Source organism: Lichenostomus cassidix, chromosome 29 (assembly GCF_008360975.1).
Source record: "Lichenostomus cassidix isolate B80296 chromosome 29, HeHo_3.0, whole genome shotgun sequence".
In the NCBI taxonomy this organism is placed as follows: domain Eukaryota; kingdom Metazoa; phylum Chordata; class Aves; order Passeriformes; family Meliphagidae; genus Lichenostomus; species Lichenostomus cassidix.
Genome location: NC_139509.1, coordinates 1,441,341 through 1,459,631, shown reverse-complemented (window position 1 = coordinate 1,459,631; position 18,291 = coordinate 1,441,341). Strand labels below are relative to the sequence as shown.

Sequence of the window (18,291 nt, the reverse complement as noted above, 5' to 3'; positions counted from 1 at the left end):
CTCTTGTCAGGGGTAGAACACAATGAATTTTAAGGTCCTTCCAACCCAAACCATCCCGGAATTTTGCATCCGTACAGTTTTATTCCTCTCATTTCCCACCTGCTCTCTCAGGCTGCCCCATTTCCCCTCGTTCCTCACCAAACAGCACAATTTCCCTTCCCACCGGGACCGGGAGCTCTGGGTTAACGCCACCGTCATCGGGTGTCACCGCTGCACAACCGCTTAACCCTCTCGGCGATGGGAAAAACAAAAGGAAAGAAGAGGAAGAAGCGAATTCTGTGCCGGTGACACTTTCTCGCGGCCAACAAACAAAAAGTTTTATGAGCTGAGCCCTCTGGATGCTGCATTCCAGCTTGGTAACATTTCGGTAACACATTGCAAACGTTTGACTCATAGAAACTTGGACGGCTGGAGCCGGGGGAGGGGGAAGAGCGTCACATTCCCATTCCCGGGCAGGGTTTGGTTGTCGGATTTTTTTTTTTTTTTTTTTTAAAGAACTGAAACTTCTCTCTGTTTAATGAAAAAAAAAAAAAAAAAAAAGAAGTGTTTGGCGCTGACGACTTCCACCGGCTCTCGCATTGTGTTTGGGAGTGAGGGGCTGGTGGGGGAGGGCTTGGCCGGGGCGGCTGAACTCGCTTTTCTTCTGCGAGTTTTTTTTTTCTTTTCTTTTTTTTTTTTTCTCTCCCTCTGTGTTCCCAGGGCAGGGTTGGCTTTCTAGGTTTGATAAAGCATTTCCTTCCATTGTCATTCTATACGGCCTCTGGGCCCTGCGCTCGGTCCCTCCCCTTCGCCGTCCCCTCTCTTTCTCTCTCTCTCTCTCTCTTCCTGAACTTTAGTGAATCTTGAGATATAAAGAAAGCAGCTGCCTCCCTTAAGCGCAGCCTGAACAATGAGACCTCCTCTCCAAGGGCTTTAATTCCTCTGGATGCAAGGACAAAACCAGGGTGAGTAGCCCGCTGGTGGCTCTGCCTGTCCCCTCTGTCCCCGGTGTCCCCTCGCTGCCGCTGCTGCTCCTCTCCCTGTCCCCGCAGCGATCCGGGGAGCTCCGGAGGGATCAGGTAGCTCAGGAGCAGATCTGAGAGTGTAAAATCCCCCCAAAACTCAGCCAGCACTGCCCGAGGGAGCGCTGCCGCTGTCCCCGTGTCGCTGTCCCCGCGGTCACTGTCCCCACGGTCGCTGTCCCCACGGATGCTCTTCCCACCAAACCCGCGCTGGACGAGGCTTTGCCACCCAGCCGTGTCCCTAAATTTGGGTCACCGCAAACTCCCCGCCGCGTGGGAATGGGCAGAACCTGGCTCTGGGCAAGGTGGGAGGAATCCTGACCTCAAAGGCAAAGGAAAACAAACATGATGCAATCAGGCGTGACCGCGCGGGGCTGCGGGAGGATCTGCTCCGGGGCTGAGCGGTCCAGGGGATGCTGAAGTGGAATTTTGGGTGGGAAACGCGGCGGGCTGCGCCGTTGGGGTGCAGGAGAAGGGCGTGTGAGCGTTTTTGGGGCTCTGGCTTTGCCCCAGGGATCTGCTGAGATGGTCTCGGGGGCAAAAAGCGGGAGGTGGAATCCGGGACAGCAGGCTGGCTGTGAGTTAATGAAGGGATTTGGGATGAAACTGCTGCGGGATGGGAATATCCCAGGATAGGAATATCCCGGGATGGGAACATCCCGGGATGGGAATATCCCAGGGTGTGAATATCCCGGGATGGGAATATCCCGGGATGGGAATATCCCAGGGTGTGAAAATCCCAGGATGGGAATATCCCAGGTTGGGAATATCCCGGGATGGGAATATCCCGGGATGGGAATATCCCAGGGTGTGAATATCCCGGGATGGGAATATCCCAGGGTGTGAATATCCCAGGATGGGAATATCCCGGGATGTGAATATCCCAGGATGGGAATATCCCGGGATGGGAATATCCCAGGGTGTGAATATCCCAGGATGTGAATATCCCGGGATGGGAATATCCCAGGATGGGAATATCCCGGGGTGGGAATATCCCGGGGTGGGAATATCCCGGGATGGGAATATCCCGGGATGGGAATATCCCGGGATGGGAATATCCCGGGATGGGAATATCCCGGGATGGGAATATCCCAGGGTGTGAATATCCCGGGATGTGAATATCCCGGGGTGGGAATATCCCAGGGTGTGAAAATCCCGGGATGGGAATATCCCGGGATGTGAATATCCCGGGATGGGAATATCCCGGGATGGGAATATCCCAGGATGGGAATATCCCAGGATGGGAATATCCCGGGGTGTGAATATCCCGGGATGTGAATATCCCAGGATGGGAATATCCCAGGGTGGGAAATATCCCGGGATGGGAATATCCCAGGATGGGAATATCCCAGGATGGGAATATCCCGGGGTGTGAATATCCCGGGATGGGAATATCCCAGGGTGTGAATATCCCAGGATGTGAATATCCCAGGATGTGAATATCCCAGGATGTGAATATCCCAGGATGTGAATATCCCAGGATGTGAATATCCCAGGATAAAAATATCCCAGGATGGGAATATCCCAGGATGGGAATATCCCAGGGTGTGAATATCCCAGGATGGGAATATCCCACAGTGTGAGTATCCCAGGGTGTGAAAATCCCAGGATAAAAATATCCCAGGATGGGATGGTGTGCTGGTGGATCCAACAGCCCGAGTGGGATGAACCCCAGGCTGAGTGAATTCCAGGCAGCCAAACACAACCCCAGATGTTGTTATCTCGACGTCAACCCGCCTTGGAGTTTCTCCTCTTCATCCCGAGCCTCTCCAGCGTCTGCTGCCTGTGATAAAACATGATTCACAGGATCCTGGGCCTCGTAAACAGAGAATGATCAAACGAGGCATAAAAAAGCACTTTTATTGCTCGTCAGGGCTTTGCTCAGACCGTCTGGGGCTCTGTGGGTTCAGGTGGCTGTCGGAGCACGGAGTGTGCTCGTGCTGCAAATGTGGAAATTCTCCTGCTTTCTGCAGCACAAAAACTGCTCAAAACACCACTGGAAGTTCTTTAAGGGGCCTGTGGAACTCACAGTTTGTGCAAAGTCACCTCGAGAGCCTGTGCAGTCTGTTGTGGGGAAACTCGGTGTAGGCTTGGTGGAGTTTTGAGTTTTTCTTTCCATAAAATCTCATTTTTGGTCTAACCAGGGTGTTTTCCTTCTGGCCCAGTGCAGCTGTGTTTGTTTGTGTCACTTGATCTCTATTAAATAGATGAAATCTATTAAATTTTGGTCATTCTCTGGTATCTCTGCCAACGGACAGAGAGTTGCAGGGTTTGAGGTGTGACAGGTTGACCTTAAATCCCACGGGCTAAGCTGAAGGATGTGGATAAAATTAGGCTTTAAAGTAGCAGAATGAGGTGAAATGAGCTTTTCCAGGTTTGATGTTGAACAGAGTTCAGGTCCATGGCTGGAGGAACTCCCCAAAACTGCTGTGCCTCTGCTGGGATGGGCATTTCTCCAGCAGGAGCTGACTCATTTTAATGTAAATATAGAGGAAACCTTCAGATTTCATGGAGATTTTCAGAGGCGGAATTGCATTCCCTCGGTTGTCAGGAGGGGATGAGACCTTCACCACCGCTCTGTCCCCCCAGCCCTGTGCCCTGCTCCCCTCCTGGCACCTCCAGGAGCTCCTGGAGCTCCCACAACGAGGAAATGGGCCAGCATTTCCATATTAGCAATCAACTTTCCAGGGATGTTGCAGGGATTTTCCAGCCAGGGGGTGGAACAGCACCAGCCAGGCTCGGATCCACCAGGCCAGGGCTGCAGTGGGAAGGAGCAGAAATCGCTTGAAAAGATGACAATGTTCAGATGAGAATGTTCAGAGGGAAAACACCACTGAGGTTGTTCCTCCAAACCACATCCCAGTGCTTGGATCTCGAGTTCTGTCCCTGTTCCCCATTCCTGGGAACACTCAAAGTCCCACCTGAGGGAATTTCTTGGCGTCTTGAAGGATTTTGTCCTTCATTCTCCTGGCTTTACATTCCCGTGGTGAAGCCGAGCTCGGGGTTGTCACACCGGATAGGAAATTGGGGTGAAAAACTCAGAAATGACCACTGGAACTGGTGGCAAATCGGGGTTGAGGCAATCAGAGCCGCCTGACCACCCTCGTGGTGCAGGGGATGGGAAGAACAGCCGCCCAGCTGTGACACCAACAGCTGGACTCGATGGTTTTTGGGGTTTTTTTTCCAACCTAAACGATTCCCCATCCCTGGAATGGCATCACATCCCCCTGGTCCCTCCTGCTTCCCTGCGCAGCGAGGGGAAAGGGATGAAAAACCTTTTCAAGGTTGCAAACCTCTTCTTTTTGGCCGCGTTTCCCCGCGGCTGGAGCCGACCCAGGCTGGAGCTGTTGAAGTTTTTCGGTGCTTTTGTTTGTTTAATTGAAGTGCTGTTTGTTTTTGATCACGGGCATGAGATAGGCGCTTCCTCTGCAGGCAGGAAGCAGTGATTTCCTGTTCTGTCCCCGGCCAACTCTCACTGCGCAGGAAACCTCGCTCTGCTGAGTGGTCACTTTTCTTGTGCAGCATTTTTGGAAGGTTTTACGTGGTGTTGTTTTGGGGTTTTTTCTCTTTTTTTTTTTTTCCTTTTGGTTTTTTTTTTTTTTTCCTTCCCCTGTGAGCGGCGCTGGTGGTGTTGGTCCCTGTGGGACGGACGTGTGAAGAGCCCAAAATCAGCACTCAGCAGGTTGGGGGATGCTGTTTGCTGGAAATGAATCCATTTAGCCTCAAATTTTTGAGGTGCACCTTGAATTGAACCTTTTTTGTTCTTTTTTTTGGGGGGATGCTGTTTGCTGGAAATGAGTCCATTTAGCCTCAAATCCTTTGAGGTGAACCTTGAATTGATCCTCTTTTGTTGGTTTATTTTGGGAGATGCTGTTTGCTGGAAATGAGTCCATTTAGCCTCAAACCTTTTGAGGTGCAGCTTGAAGTGAACCTTTTTTGTTGGTATTTTTTGGGGATACTGTTTGCTGGAAATGAGTCTATTTAGCCCCAAACCTTTCGAGGTGCACCTTGAATTGAACCTTTTTTTGGTTTTTTTTGGGAGATGCTGTTTGCTGGAAATGAGTCCCTTTAGCCTCAAACCTTTTGAGGTGCACCTTGAATTGAACATTTTTTTTGGTTTTTTGGGGAGATGCTGTTTGCTGGAAATGAATCCATTTAGTCTCAAACCTTTTGAGGTGCACCTTGAATTGAACCTTTTTTCTTGGTTTTTTTTTTTTTGGAGGATGCTGTTTGCTGGAAATGAGTCCATTTAGCCTCAAACCTTTTGAGGTGCACCTTGAATTGAACATTTTTTCTTGGGTTTTTTTGGGGGGATGCTGTTTGCTGGAAATGAGTCTATTTAGCCTCAAACCTTTTGAGGTGCACCTTGAATTGAACAATTTTTGTTGGTTTGTTTTTGGGGGATGCTGTTTGCTGGAAATGAATCCATTTAGCCTCAAACCTTTTGAGGTGCACCTTGAATTGAACAATTTTTGTTGGTTTGTTTTTGGAGGATGCTGTTTGCTGGAAATGAGTCCCTTTAGCCTCAAACCTTTTGAGTTGCACCTTGAATTGAACCTTTTTTGTTGGTTTTTTTTTGTTTTTTGGAGGATGCTGTTTGCTGGAAATGAGTCTATTTAGCCTCAAACCTTTCGAGGTGCACCTTGAATTGAACATTTTTTCTTGGGTTTTTTTGGGGGGATGCTGTTTGCTGGAAATGAATCCATTTAGCCTCAAACCTTTTGAGGTGCACCTTGAATTGAACATTTTTTTTGGTTTTTTGGGGATGCTGTTTGCTGGAAATGAGTCCATTTAGCCTCAAATTTTTGAGGTGCACCTTGAATTGAACATTTTTTCTTGGGTTTTTTTGGGAGGGACACTGTGTCCTGCCCAGGAAAGGATGTTTGTCCCAGGTGTGTTTCTCCCAGGTAATTCAAACCATTTTCCTGATGCCAGACAGGGACTCAGAACAAGAACAAGGAGTTAAATCAGACCTGGGCCACCCCAGCTTTACCTGCTTGTGTCCTCTCTGTGCTGGATCACCTTTGGGCAGAACTGGGATTGTTCATCCTGGAGAATAAAAAGCTTTAGGGTGACCTAATTGTGCTTTCCAGTGCCTGAAGGAGCTGCAGGGAAGATGGAGAGAGACCTGAAGTGCCAGGAGAAGGGGAAACGGATTCAAACTGGCTGAAGGCAGGGCTAGATGGGAAGAAATTGGGATATTTTCCAATATATTGGAATTTGGGAAGAAATTCCTCCCTGGGAGGGTGGGGAGAGCCTGGCACAGGGTGCTCAGAGGAGCTGTGGTTGCCCCTGGATCCCTGGAAGTGTCCAAGGTCAGGCTGGACAGGGCTTGGAGCAGTCTGGGACAGTGGGAGGTGTCCCTGCCATGGCTGGGGTGGCACTGGGTGGGATTTAATGTCCCTTCCACCCACATGGCCAGGTCAGTCCCACAAACCATCAGAGAGCAGGCAGGGATGGGATTCAGGCTGAGGTTTCACACCCGTGTTGGTGTTCCTGGGGTGGAAAAGAGAGCAGAGAGCAGTCAGGGATGGGATTCACTCTGAGTTTTCACACCTCTTTTGGTGTTCCTGGGGTGGAAGAGAGACCTGGGAGAGCAGTCAGAGATGGGATTTGCTCTGAGGTTCACACCTGTGTTGGTGTTTCTGGGGTGGAAAAGAGAGCAGAGAGGAGTCAGAGATGGGATTTGCTCTGAGGTTTCACACCTGTGTCAGTGTTCCTGGGGTGGAAAAGAGACCAGAGAGAGTAGTCAGAGATGGGATTCACTCTGAGCTTTCACACCTCTGTCAGTGTTTCTGGAGTGGAAAAGAGACCAGAGAGGAGTCAGAGATGGGATTCACTCTGAGCTTTCACTCCTGTGTCAGTGTTTCTGGGGTGGAAAAGAGAGCAGTTAGAGATGGGATTCACTCTGAGCTTTCACACTTCTGTTGGTGTTCCTGGGGTGGAAAAGAGAGTAGTCAGAGATGGGATTCAGGCCGAGGTTCACACCTGTGTTGGTGTTTCTGGGGTGGAAAAGAGACCAGAGAGGAGTCAGGGATGGGATTCACTCTGAGCTTCACCTGTGTCAGTGTTTCTGGGGTGGAAAAGAGACCAGAGAGCAGTCAGGGATGGGATTTGCTCTGAGGTTCACACCTGTGTTGGTGTTCCTGGGGTGGAAAAGAGAGCAGAGAGGAGTCAGGGATGGGATTCACTCCGAGGTTCACCTGTGTTGGTGTTTCTGGGGTGGAAAAGAGACACTCAGGTTTTCCCTCTGAGTCCCAAGCTTGCTCTCACTCAGCTCCAGCTCTCAGGGATGTTGTTCCTCAGCATTTCTATCCTCCAGAGCAAACCCAGCCAGCCTCTCACTCCTCACCATGCCCGGGGCTGAAGCACCGCAGTATCAGATGGCTCCAGCCCCAGGAAACCCGGACAGACAGACGGACAGCACGGCACGAGAGCCGCGGGAGCCCCGCGGCAGCAGATGTGACCGTGAGCAGAAAGAACCTCTCCGGCCGAGGTTTTAATTATCTGGCTGCTGTAAAGGGGCTCCCCTGGGGGGAGAGGGTTTGTAACGGGGAGGAGAAGAGGCTGGAGGAACAAAGCAGGGAGGGGAGAGGCTGGGAAGGGGGAGAAGAGCTGCTCATATCCCCAAAATCCTCCAAATGCCGAGGAGAGGAGAGGGAGAAGGAGAGGAGAAGGAAGGAGAGGAGAGGAGAAGGAAGGAGAGGAGAGGAGAAGGAAGGAGAGGAGAGGAGAAGGAAGGAGAGGAGAGGAGAAGGAAGGAGAGGAGAGGAGAAGGAGAGGAGAGGAGAAGGAAGGAGAGGAGAGGAGAAGGAAGGAGAGGAGAGGAGAAGGAAGGAGAGGAGAGGAGGAAGGAGAAGGAGGGGAGAGGAGAAAGAAGGAGAGGTGGAGGAGAAGGAGAGGAGAAGGAAGGGAGGAGAGGAGAAGGAAGGAGAGGAGAAGGAGAGGAGGAGAGGGAGAGGGAGAGGAGAGGGAGAAGGAGAAGGAGAGGAGAGGAGGTTTTAGCCGGAGCTGAGCAAGATCAGCTGGCTGGGGCCTTTTGGCTACAGCTGGGGATGCGCAGAGGGAGGGCTGGAGCTGGAGGAGGACGAGGCAGAGGGCAGGACACTCTAAACTGCAGCTGCTCAAACCCCGGAGCAGTTGGGCCACGACTTGTGCTCGCAGCCCTTCCAAGGAAAACTTCCCTCGGGCTGTTGTCATGCAGCCCCAGCCCGGAGCGAGTGCATCGCCCACCGCTCAGCCCCTTCTCCTGCCCCGTTCCTGGAGAGCTCTCGCTCCCCAGGCCCCTCCGGATCGTTGCACGCCGGTGACATCACCGCCGGTTGCCATGGAAAAGCCAGGTTGTCCAAAACACGACCCCTTGGCCTCGTCCCACGTGTGCCAGGAAATGAGGGTTTTATTGCACATCTCTGCAGCCGAGCAGAAACTGCAGGAACTGCAGCCCCGGGACAGGCAGGACCCCCTCCCCGGCCTGCTCTGGGACTCCCTGGTGGGGAAATGGGGACTCTTTCTGGGGGTTGCCAGGCTGATTTATGAATCCTGAGTTATTTCTGGTCTCTGGGATTTCTGCTGTGGGCTGGAGTGCCCCGAGGAGAGGCAACCTCCTCCTTTAAATTCCTCCCTGGGAGGGTGGGGAGAGCCTGGCACAGGTGGCCTGGAGGAGCTGTGGCTGTCCCTGGATCCCTGGAAGTGTCCCAGGCCAGGCTGGACAGGGCTTGGGACAACCTGGGACAGTGGATGGTGTCCCTGCCATGGCAGGGGTGGAACAGGAGCTTTAATATCCCTTCCAACCCAATCATTCTGTAATTCCATGGACAGGGTTGATAACTTGGCAATGCCACAGCAGGATCACCTGGGCAGTGACACCAGGAGCCACCTCGGGGCACCAAAGCGGGGCTGGCAGTGCCACCATCCTGTCCCCGCGGTGCCAACCCACCCCTCGCCCCGCCGCAGCCTCCCCGTGCTGGCAGTGGGTGTTTTGGGGTTAAAAATAGCCTCCAGATTTCGGTTGGTGAAGGCGGAGGCAGGAGCAGGAGCTGTTTATCAGTGCCAGGGTTTCCCCTGAGGCGCTGAAATGACTCAGATAAGAGATGGGCACAACGAGCACGTTCCCCCCCTGAGCTGCTGCTGGGGTTCTGCTCCCTCCAGACCCTCCTGGGAGCTTTCATTGTGCTCTGGGATGTCCTGGGAGTCAGTGTGATCCCTGTGGATGCTCCAGGGAACTCACTGTGATCCCTGTGTGGGTTGTGTTGTGGTGTGGGTTTGTGTTGTGTGTGTTGTGTTGTGGATGTTCCAGGGAACTCACTGTGATCCCTGTGGATGTTCCAGGGAACTCTCTGTGATCCCTGTGAATGCTCCATGGAACTCACTGTGATCCCTGTGAATTCTCCAGGGAACTCTCTGTGATCCCTGTGGATGCTCCAGGGAACACTCTGTGATCCCTGAATGCTCCTGTGATCCCTGAATGCTCCAGGGAACATTCTGTGATCTCTGGATGTTCCATGGAACTCTCTGTGATCCCTGAATGCTCCAGGGAACTCTCTGTGATCTCTGAATGCTCCAGGGAACTCTCTGTGATCCCTGTGGATGCTCCAGGGAACTCTCTGTGATCCCTCTGGATGCTCCAGGGAACTCTCTGTGATCCCTGTGGATGCTCCAGGGAACTCACTGTGATCTCTGAATGCTCCAGGGAAGTCACTGTGATCCCTGAATGCTCCAGGGAACACTCTGTGATCCCTGGATGCTCCATGAAAGTCACTGTGATCCTGTGTATGCTCCAGGGAACTTTCTGTGATCCCTGTGGATGCTTCAGGTAATTCACTGTGATCCCTCTGGATGTTCCAGGGAACTCACTGTGATCCCTGTGGATGTTCCAGGGAGCTCACTGTGATTCCTGAATTCTCCATGGAACTCTCTGTGATCCCTGAATGCTCCAGGGAACTCTCTGTGATCCCTGTGGATGCTCCAGGGAATTCACTGTGATCCTATGTATGCTCCATGGAACTCACTTTGATCCCTGTGGATGCTCCAGGGAGCTCTCTGTGATCTCTGGATGTTTCATGGAACTCTCTTTGATATCTGGATGCTCCATGGAACTCACATTCCCACCAGATTTCGATGCTTTCCAGCATCCTACCCTCAGGCCCTTTTGGAAATTCTGCTCTAGGTTGTCAATCCATCCTTTCCCAGCCATGGGACCTTGGAATGGTTTGGGAATTACCTTAAAGCCCATCCTGCCATGGCCAAGGACACTTCTCACAATCCCAGTTTGCTCCAAGCCCTGTCCAACCAGCCCTGGACCTTTCTGATGCTCCAGAGCTCTTTTCCCACAGTGACAACCCTTCCAAAAACCAGCAGCTGGGACTCCGAATCGGCCAAACCTCATATTTCAGAGGGGGGAAAACACCCTGCTGGGCCTTGAAGGAAACCTGGCCGAGGAGGAGGAGATTTAAATCCAAATTCCCGCATGGGAATCATCCCCTGGGCAGCATCCTGAGCATCCCAGCCAGGTAAACACCTCAGGCAGGGCAGGGCTGTGGGGTTGAGTGCTGCCACTGAATCCAGGCCATTTTCCATGGTTAAACCTCTTTCTCCTGCTCAGCAGCAGCAGCAGTTTCCTGTTTGACTCACACCTGACACAAGCCGGGGCCTCTCTCGCGCTCCGAGCGACTGAATGGGGCTGTTTACAATTAGAGAACGTGGGATTCCCAGAAAGAGGCTCAGACCGGACGTCCTGAAGCGAAATACCCCGGGCGTCACCGGCTAAAAATAACCGCGGCAGAACAGTCACCAAAAACAAACAGCGCGGCAACGCCGGCCGGCCGCGGCTCCGGCAGCTCGGACCCCGCGGCACAGCCTGGGGCACCCAAATTCCGGCTTTTCCTGCCCCCCTCCTGGCCTTTTTTGGCGTGACTCGGTGCTTCCCAGGCTGGGGTTTGCCCCTCGCAGTGATTTCTCTTGGTTTCTGTGTTGTTCGTGGGAGTGAGGCAAGGGTTAAAATGTGAATAATCTGAGTTTCGGCCAGAAATGACTGATGGGAATGGGTTGAGCTCGTGGATGGGCTGGGGGAGGATGGTCATTTTGCTGGGCAGCTCCGGACCTGGAGATGGTGTCCAGTGGTTGGGTGGACAAGGGTTAAAATGTGAATAATCTGAATTTTGGCCAGAAATGGCTGATGGGAATGGGTTAAACTCATGGATGGGCTGGAAGAGGATGAGAAGTGAGGCAGGAACAATCCTGCTCAAGGACAGGGATTTTGCTGGGCAGCTCTGGACCTGGAGATGGTGTCCAGTGGTTGGGTGGACAAGGGTTAAAATGTGAATAATCTGAATTTCATGAACCAGAAATGGCTCATGGATGGGCTGGGGGAGGATGGGAAGTGAGGCAGAAGCAGCTGCTCAAAGACAGGGATGTTGCTGGGCAGTTCTAGACCTGGAGATGGTGTCCAGTGGTTGGGTAGATAAGGGTTAAAATGTGAATAATCTGAATTTTGGCCAGAAATGGCTGATGGGAATGGGTTGAGCTCATGGATGGGCTGGGGGAGGATGGGGAGTGAGGCAGGAACAATCCTGCTCAAGGACAGGGACTTTGCTGGGCAGCTCTGGACCTGGAGATGGTGTCCAGTGGTTGCGTGGACAAGGGTTAAAATGTGAATAATCTGAATTTTGGCCAGAAATGGCTGATGGGAATCGGTTGAGCTAATGGATTGGGAAGGATGGGAAGTGAGGCAGAAACAATCCTGCTCAAGGACAGGGATGTTGCTGGGCAGCTCTGGCCCTGGAGATGGTGTCCAGTGGTTGGGTGGACAAGGGTTAAAATGTGAATAATCTGAATTTCATGAACCAGAAATGGCTCATGGATGGGCTGGGGGAGGATGGGAAGTGAGGAAGGAGCAGCTCCTCAAGGACAGGAGTTTTGCTGGGCAGCTCTGGACCTGGAGATGGTGTCCAGTGGTTGCGTGGAAAAGGGTTAAAATGTGAGTAAATCTGAATTTCGGCCAGAAATGGCTGATGGGAATGGGTTAAACTCATGGATGGGCTGGGGGAGGATGGGAAGTGAGGCAGGAACAATCCTGCTCAAGGACAGGGATGTTGCTGGGCAGTTCTGGACCTGGAGATGGTGTCCAGTGGTTGGGTGGACAAGGGTTAAAATGTGAATAATCTGAATTTTGGCCAGAAATGACTGATGGGAATGGGTTGAGCTAATGGACTGGGGAGGATGGGGAGTAAGGCAGGAACAATCCTGCTCAAGGACAGGAGTTTTGCTGGGCAGCTGTGGACCTGGAGATGGTGTCCAGTGGTTGGGTGGACATGTGTGGCCGTGGTCAGCACCAGGGAGACTGAACAGGTCAGAAGCTGAATTTTCTGAGTCAGAGCTGAAGAAGGTGCTAAAGTCACAAAATCACAGAACCACAGAGCAGTTTGAGTTGGGAGGGACTTTAAATGTCACCTAGTGCCACCCCTGCCATGGCAGGGACACTTTTCACTATCCCAGGTTGCTCCAAGCCCTGTCCAACCTGGCCTTGGACACTTCCAGGGGCAACCACAGCTTTTTTTGGGCAACCTTTGCCAGGGTGTCTCCACCTTCTGCCTCTCCTGATCCTCCCGGCCTGGGGGAAGAGACAACGAGATGGATCAGAGCAAAAGGGCACAAAAAGGATCCTCCAGGCCCTGTAGCCCCAGCGACTCCTTCCTAACAGAGATTTCGGAAGGCAGGAGCTCCCGTTAAAAGTCACTTATGCAACAGGTTGTTACCAGAGGAAGTTTGTCTCTAACCCCAGGCAGTTGGTGGTTGATTTATGTCCTGCAGCTTTAAGTTTTCTGAGTTGCAGCAGCGTTGCATAAGAAGATAATTTAGCCCTGCATTTCTTAAAGCCCTTTTTCTGTTGGGGAATGTCTCTTTTATCTCACACACCTGGTATTTTGGGGATGCAAACTGAAGGACAATTACACAGCTCTGGTTGTTTTACCCGTGAGAGTGAATGGCTGATTTTCCTCAGAGGCAGGGTTGGATTTGGATCCTCCTTCACGCAGGGCTTGGACACTTTTCCTCGTGAATTTTACCCCAAAATTACAGCAGCTCCATGGCTGTTTGTGCCTTTAATTTCTCCTGCTCTCTCCATGCCCCAGGTCACCGCCGGTGGCTTTTGCTCTTTAGCAATAAACCCAACAGTGGGGAATTCTCCAGGAATGGGATGCAGGATGGACTGCTGGGGACAATTTGGCTCCTCCTCAGGTCATGTAGAGATCAGCCCTGGACTTGATGGCCCTGGGACAACTTCCAGAGCAGGTCCTTCCTAGGTAAGAGCTGTCCCTGAGTGGGAGTCAATTCACTTCATGGCAGGGGAGGTAGACAAGTCCTGTGCCTCGTGACAGCTTGCCTTGGGCTCTCTCCTGATTTGCCATTCGCCTTTAACCTAAAATAAAAGTTATTTAGACTAAAAGCACACATTAGTGCTTGCGAACAGAAGGGCAATTACGGGGAGAAAAAGCAATTTCCACCGCCGTGGTGGGCACAGACCATTGTCTGAGCCACAGGGTCCTTCCAGCAGAAGGAGCAGCCCAGGTTCTCCTCCTCCAGCAAGGAGAGTTGGGACAATTCCTGCTCTTTTCCAGCCTCCCCTGGTGCCCTTGAGGAAGCCCTTTACCCTCATCCTTGAGATCTGGGGTGACAGTGACACTTTTTTCCTTCAGTGTCTCAGGAATCAGAGCAATTCCCAGGTCTGGGTGGTGTCTGTGGGAAATCCGAGCTGAACTTTTCAAACTGAGGGATTTTTCCCTTCCTGAGTGAGTGAGTGTGGCTCCAAGGCTGCTCCAGTTTTAGCCTCCCTGCACCACCCAGCTGTCAAACTGGGCATCTCCTGCCTCTTCTCCCGGGATATTCATTGTCTGGCAATCCCCGGGTGACCAATTATACCAGCGGGAGCTTTCATGGAAAACAGGGTGTTTTTTTTTTTCCGCGGCAGCTCTGAGCGTTTCCAAAAAGCTGGTCGAGCCCCAAGAGCTCCTAAGCAGCTTAATTTCATTTTGAACCCAGTCGGTCCCCAGGCGGGTGTGAGAGCAAAGCGAAAGGATGCGAGATAAAGCCGGCGGTGCAGCGAGCGAGGGACTGTCATTCTGAAACCAGGCATGGAAACTGTGCCGGGGAGAAAAGCTCGAGAGCGGGGCTCGGGCTCCTCGCCACGCAGGGCACAGAGCGCGGCGCAGAGCTCTGCCTGGGGACAGTCACGTGCGCCAGGGTGGCCGTGCGACAGCGACAGGAGGCTCGAGGGTGGTGGCACCTCTGACCGGGCAGATGAGCGGCGACAACAAAGGTACTGCCAGCGAGCTGTCCCCTCGTCCAGCCCATCTCTTGTGTTCCGATGGCTTTCGTGTTCCGGTTTATCCTCTGCTCTCTGCTGGACATCTCTGTCCTGTCATTGTCACTATCCAGGGGGTTTTGGTGTCCCCTGGGCGGTGCTGCTCTGGCGGCTGAGGAGATGTGAGGGGAGAGGTTTGGAGAAGAGGAGGCTCTGGTGGGGTTGTGATCGCTCTGTTTGCTGCCTGCTCGAGGGCCTGGGTGAGGTTTGTCAGGGGCTTGTTTGTGCCCGTGGCTCCCACATCGGGGATCCAGACCGTGCCCTGCCCAGAGGGGTTTAGGGACCTTGGTCACAGAATGGTTTGGGATCTTTGTCATGAAGATCATGGTTAATGGTTAGGGACCTTGGTCACAGAATGGTTTGGGATCTTTGTCATGAAGATCATGGTTAATGGTTAGGGATCTTGGTCACAGAATGGTTTGGGTTGGAAGAGACCTCCCAGATCACCCAGTTCCACCCCTGCCATGGACTTGCTTTGGTCTGGTCTGTCCCTGAGGTCTCTTTGGTCCTTTGATCCCAATGTCCCCACCTGTCCCCTCAGCTGGTCCAGCCTCTGGTGTTTGAAGCTGCTGTGAGACCCTCTGGAGGACAGCAAAGGGCTGGGGATGGAGATGTCCTGGTGGACATCAGCCAGGAAGGGGATGGATGACAGGCCAGGTGGTTGCTGCTCATTGTCACCATCGGTTTCTCACTGTGACAATCTCCTCACCCAGAGGGACCAGCTGGGACAGTGGTTGTGTTTGTTGGTTTTTGTGTTTGGGGGTGGGTGAGGAGTTGGGACATCTCCCAATTTCCTTCATCCCAAGGCAGGAATTCCAGCTTTTCTCCCTCCTCTTGCCACCCCCTGGCACTTCGTGGTTGCTGGTCATTGTCACCGTCAGTTTCTCACTGTGACAATCTCCTCACCCAGAGGGACCAGCTGGGACATGAGGAGTTGGGACATATCCAAATTTCCTTCATCCCAAGGCAGGAATTCCAGCTTTTCTCCCTCCTCTTGCCACCCCCTGGCACTTCGTGGCTCTTTCTCTCAATGGGTTGGGAAATTGCATCGATGCAGAGAAGTGCAGCTCACGACACCACGGCCGGGGGAGGGACGCTGTGATGGAAGAATCTGTTGAGTTTTGCCCCGTCTCAAAAGTGCTGAACCTGGCGAAACGCTCCCACACCCCCTCCTGGGAATTTCCAGCCAAACACGACAGGTTTTGGTTTTCTGAGCTGCAGAGAAAGCTGAGCTCGTGATGGGGAACCTGGAAGGATTGGCACTGTGAGGTGTGCAGACCCTTAGAGCTGAATGCTGTGACCTGCAGACATCTGACGTGAGTTTTGGAGGCTTTCAACCTCCCACAGCTCTGCTTTGAGCACCTCATCCCTGAGTTTGGGGGAGAGAGAAAGGGAGAACAGGGAGAGGACACAGCGTGAGGAGATCTGAGCCATCCCAGGGTGCTGCTGGAAGTTGGGGAGAGAAAGAGTTTGTACACCTCGCTGGCAGGAAAACTTTCAGCGCCAAGCTTCCCACAGCTGCTTCCAGGGAGAGAAAACTCCAGAAAACACCCCGAGGGTTGTTCTCAGCAGCCGGGAAGAGCAGCAGATGGGAACCTGAAGGTGGCCAGCAATTAGTGCAGATTAGGGTCAATCCCGGGCGGTTCGGGAGGAGCAGAGCAGAGATGCGACCGAATCTCTCCTCTCTCATCCCCTCCTTCCTCCTTATCAAAGCGCGGGAGGGACAGCAGGGACCTGGGGTGGACCCTGGAGGTGGCCGAGGAGGTTGTGTCACACCTGAAGGGTGACAGCCTGTGATGCCAGCAGCGCCCAGAGCGTTCCAGACGCTTTTCTTCATCCTCCCGCTGCTCAGAAAAACGCAGTTTTGCTGGTTATTCTCTCCTTCTCTTGGCTACAAACCCTCCGGGCTTGAAATAAAGGGAAATAAACAATTCCCGGCGACGTTTGCAAAGCGCTGTAGATTCCTAAAACTCCTTTCAGTGAAACAGTTTGGTCTGAGCTTCTCTAAAGGAAAAGGTGAGGAGGAGGAGGGAGCGGAGCAATGGACTTCCCTGGCTTTGCCGCTGCTTTTAGGCTGTATTAAAAAGCCAGAAATCTAGAAAAAAAATTAATTAAAGGTTCATTAAAAGCCACCGAGTCCCGGCTGGGGCCGGGAGGGGGCGCGGAGCTACCCGGGCTGGCTGCAGAAACTTTGAGTCACTCGCTGGGTGTTTTGGAGCGAAAATTCGGAGCCGCCGCGGCCCCTTCCCGGCCCATTGTTGTGGTTTGACAATCACATTTTCCTGTTTTTAAAGCAAATGTTTTTCTCTCCTCCGGGGACTGTAACTGAAGTCCCGCAAGCGCTGCAGGGGAAGGTGCTGGGGGGCTCTGGGCTGGAGAGACCCCCGGGAATTGCAGAGCCGGGATGAGCCCCCCAACCCCTCAGCATCGCCCCTTCCCTTCCCTCCCATCTCGGCTCGCTTTGCGCAAGGCTGGCGGGAAGGTGAAGGAGGCAGAAGTGTGTTTATTTTTATTTTCTACTCTTTTTTTTTGTTTTTTTTTTAAAGCCGACGGTTCCTCTTTGCCGCGCTGTGGTTTCACGCCCGGCAGAAGGACACTTGGGGGTATTTTTGTAGGTTTTTATTCAAGGAGTGTCTATTTAAAACAAACTTTCGGGCTGCCCGAGCACATGTCACCCCTCAGTTCAAAGCAGATTGTGAATTATTATTCTTATGAAGCAGATTATTATGGGGTTCGTGGGGAAATGGGGTGGCTGCTGGCAGCCCCTGGAGCAATTTGGGCTATCTGAAGGTGCTCTGAGGTCGCCAGGTCCCCATGGAGGGGACTTTATCTTCTGACACGGGCAGAGGTGGGACAAGACAAGGGACTGAGTAGAGAAAACCCATTTATTATTCCATTTCCTGCACGCAGAGTGCCTGCACGCTCCCCGGTTTGCATTGAAACAGGAATAATTTGATTTTTACTGAATGAAAGTCAGGAAGTTTAAATGCTGAGTGGTGGCTCTGCAGCCTTGTCGGTGTTTCCAGCAAGTCCCAACCAGGGCTAGAGCCACCAGGAGTGGGCTAGTGCTTGCCCAGAGTGGCCAGGAGCTGCTCTGGCTGTGTTTCCTTCACTCAGAGCGGGTGTGAAATAGGAATAATTTGAAATAATAGGAATAATTTGAAATAATAGGAATAATTTGAAATAATAGGAATAATTTGAAATAGGAATAATCTGACTTTTACTGAATGAAAGTCAGGAAGTTTAAATCTTGAGTTTAAATTCTCTGCAGCTGTGTTGGTGTTTGCAGCAAGTCCCAACCAGGGCTAGAGCCACGAGGAGTGGGCTAGTGCTTGCCCAGCGTGGCTAGGAGCTGCTCTGGCCCCATTTCCTTCACTCAGAGCGGGTGTGAAATAGGAATAATTTGAAATAGGAATAATTTGACTTTTACTGAATGGAGGTCAGGAAGTTTAAATGTTGAGTTTAAATGCTGAGTTTAAATTCTCTGCAGCCGTGCCGGTGTTTCCAGCAAGACCCAACCGGGGCTAGCGCCACTAGGAGTGGGCTAGTGCTTGCCCAGCATGGCTAGGAGCTGCTCTGGCCGCGTTTCCTTCACTCAGAGCGGGTGTGAAATAGGAATAATTTGACTTTTACTGAATGAAAGTCAGGAAGTTTCAATGCTGAGCGGTGGCTCTGCAGCCTTGTCGGTGTTTCCAACAAGTCCCAACCGGGGCTAGAGCCACCAGGAGTGGGCTAGTGCTTGCCCAGCGTGGCCAGGAGCTGCTCTGGCCGCGTTTCCTTCGCTCAGAGCGGGTGTGACACAAACCCCTCGGCGCTCAGGACACAGCTCAGGACCCCGAGCTCGCTGCTGTTCCCTCCAGCAGCTCCTCCCGCGCGTTGCCCAACGCAGGGTGTGAGCTGCTGCTCCCGTTTCGCGCATCATCAGCACATGAA

General features: G+C 52.5%; 1 protein-coding gene across 3 annotated transcripts in view; it reads left to right on the top strand.

Annotated features, from left to right (window-relative positions):
• Positions 1–787: 787 nt before the first annotated feature.
• The window catches only part of HDAC7 (histone deacetylase 7), a 70,582-nt gene continuing 53,078 nt past the window's right edge, over positions 788–18,291 (top strand). The window contains exon 1 of one of the 3 annotated variants that reach the window (XM_085041168.1): positions 788–944. In XM_085041168.1, the coding sequence (XP_084897294.1) occupies positions 926–944 (19 nt within the window). In that variant the 5' untranslated portion in view covers positions 788–925. Of the gene's footprint in view, positions 945–13,279; positions 13,301–14,292; positions 14,314–18,291 lie in introns of those variants that run through there. The other 2 variants (XM_085041170.1, XM_085041169.1) reach the window with 2 other exon arrangements.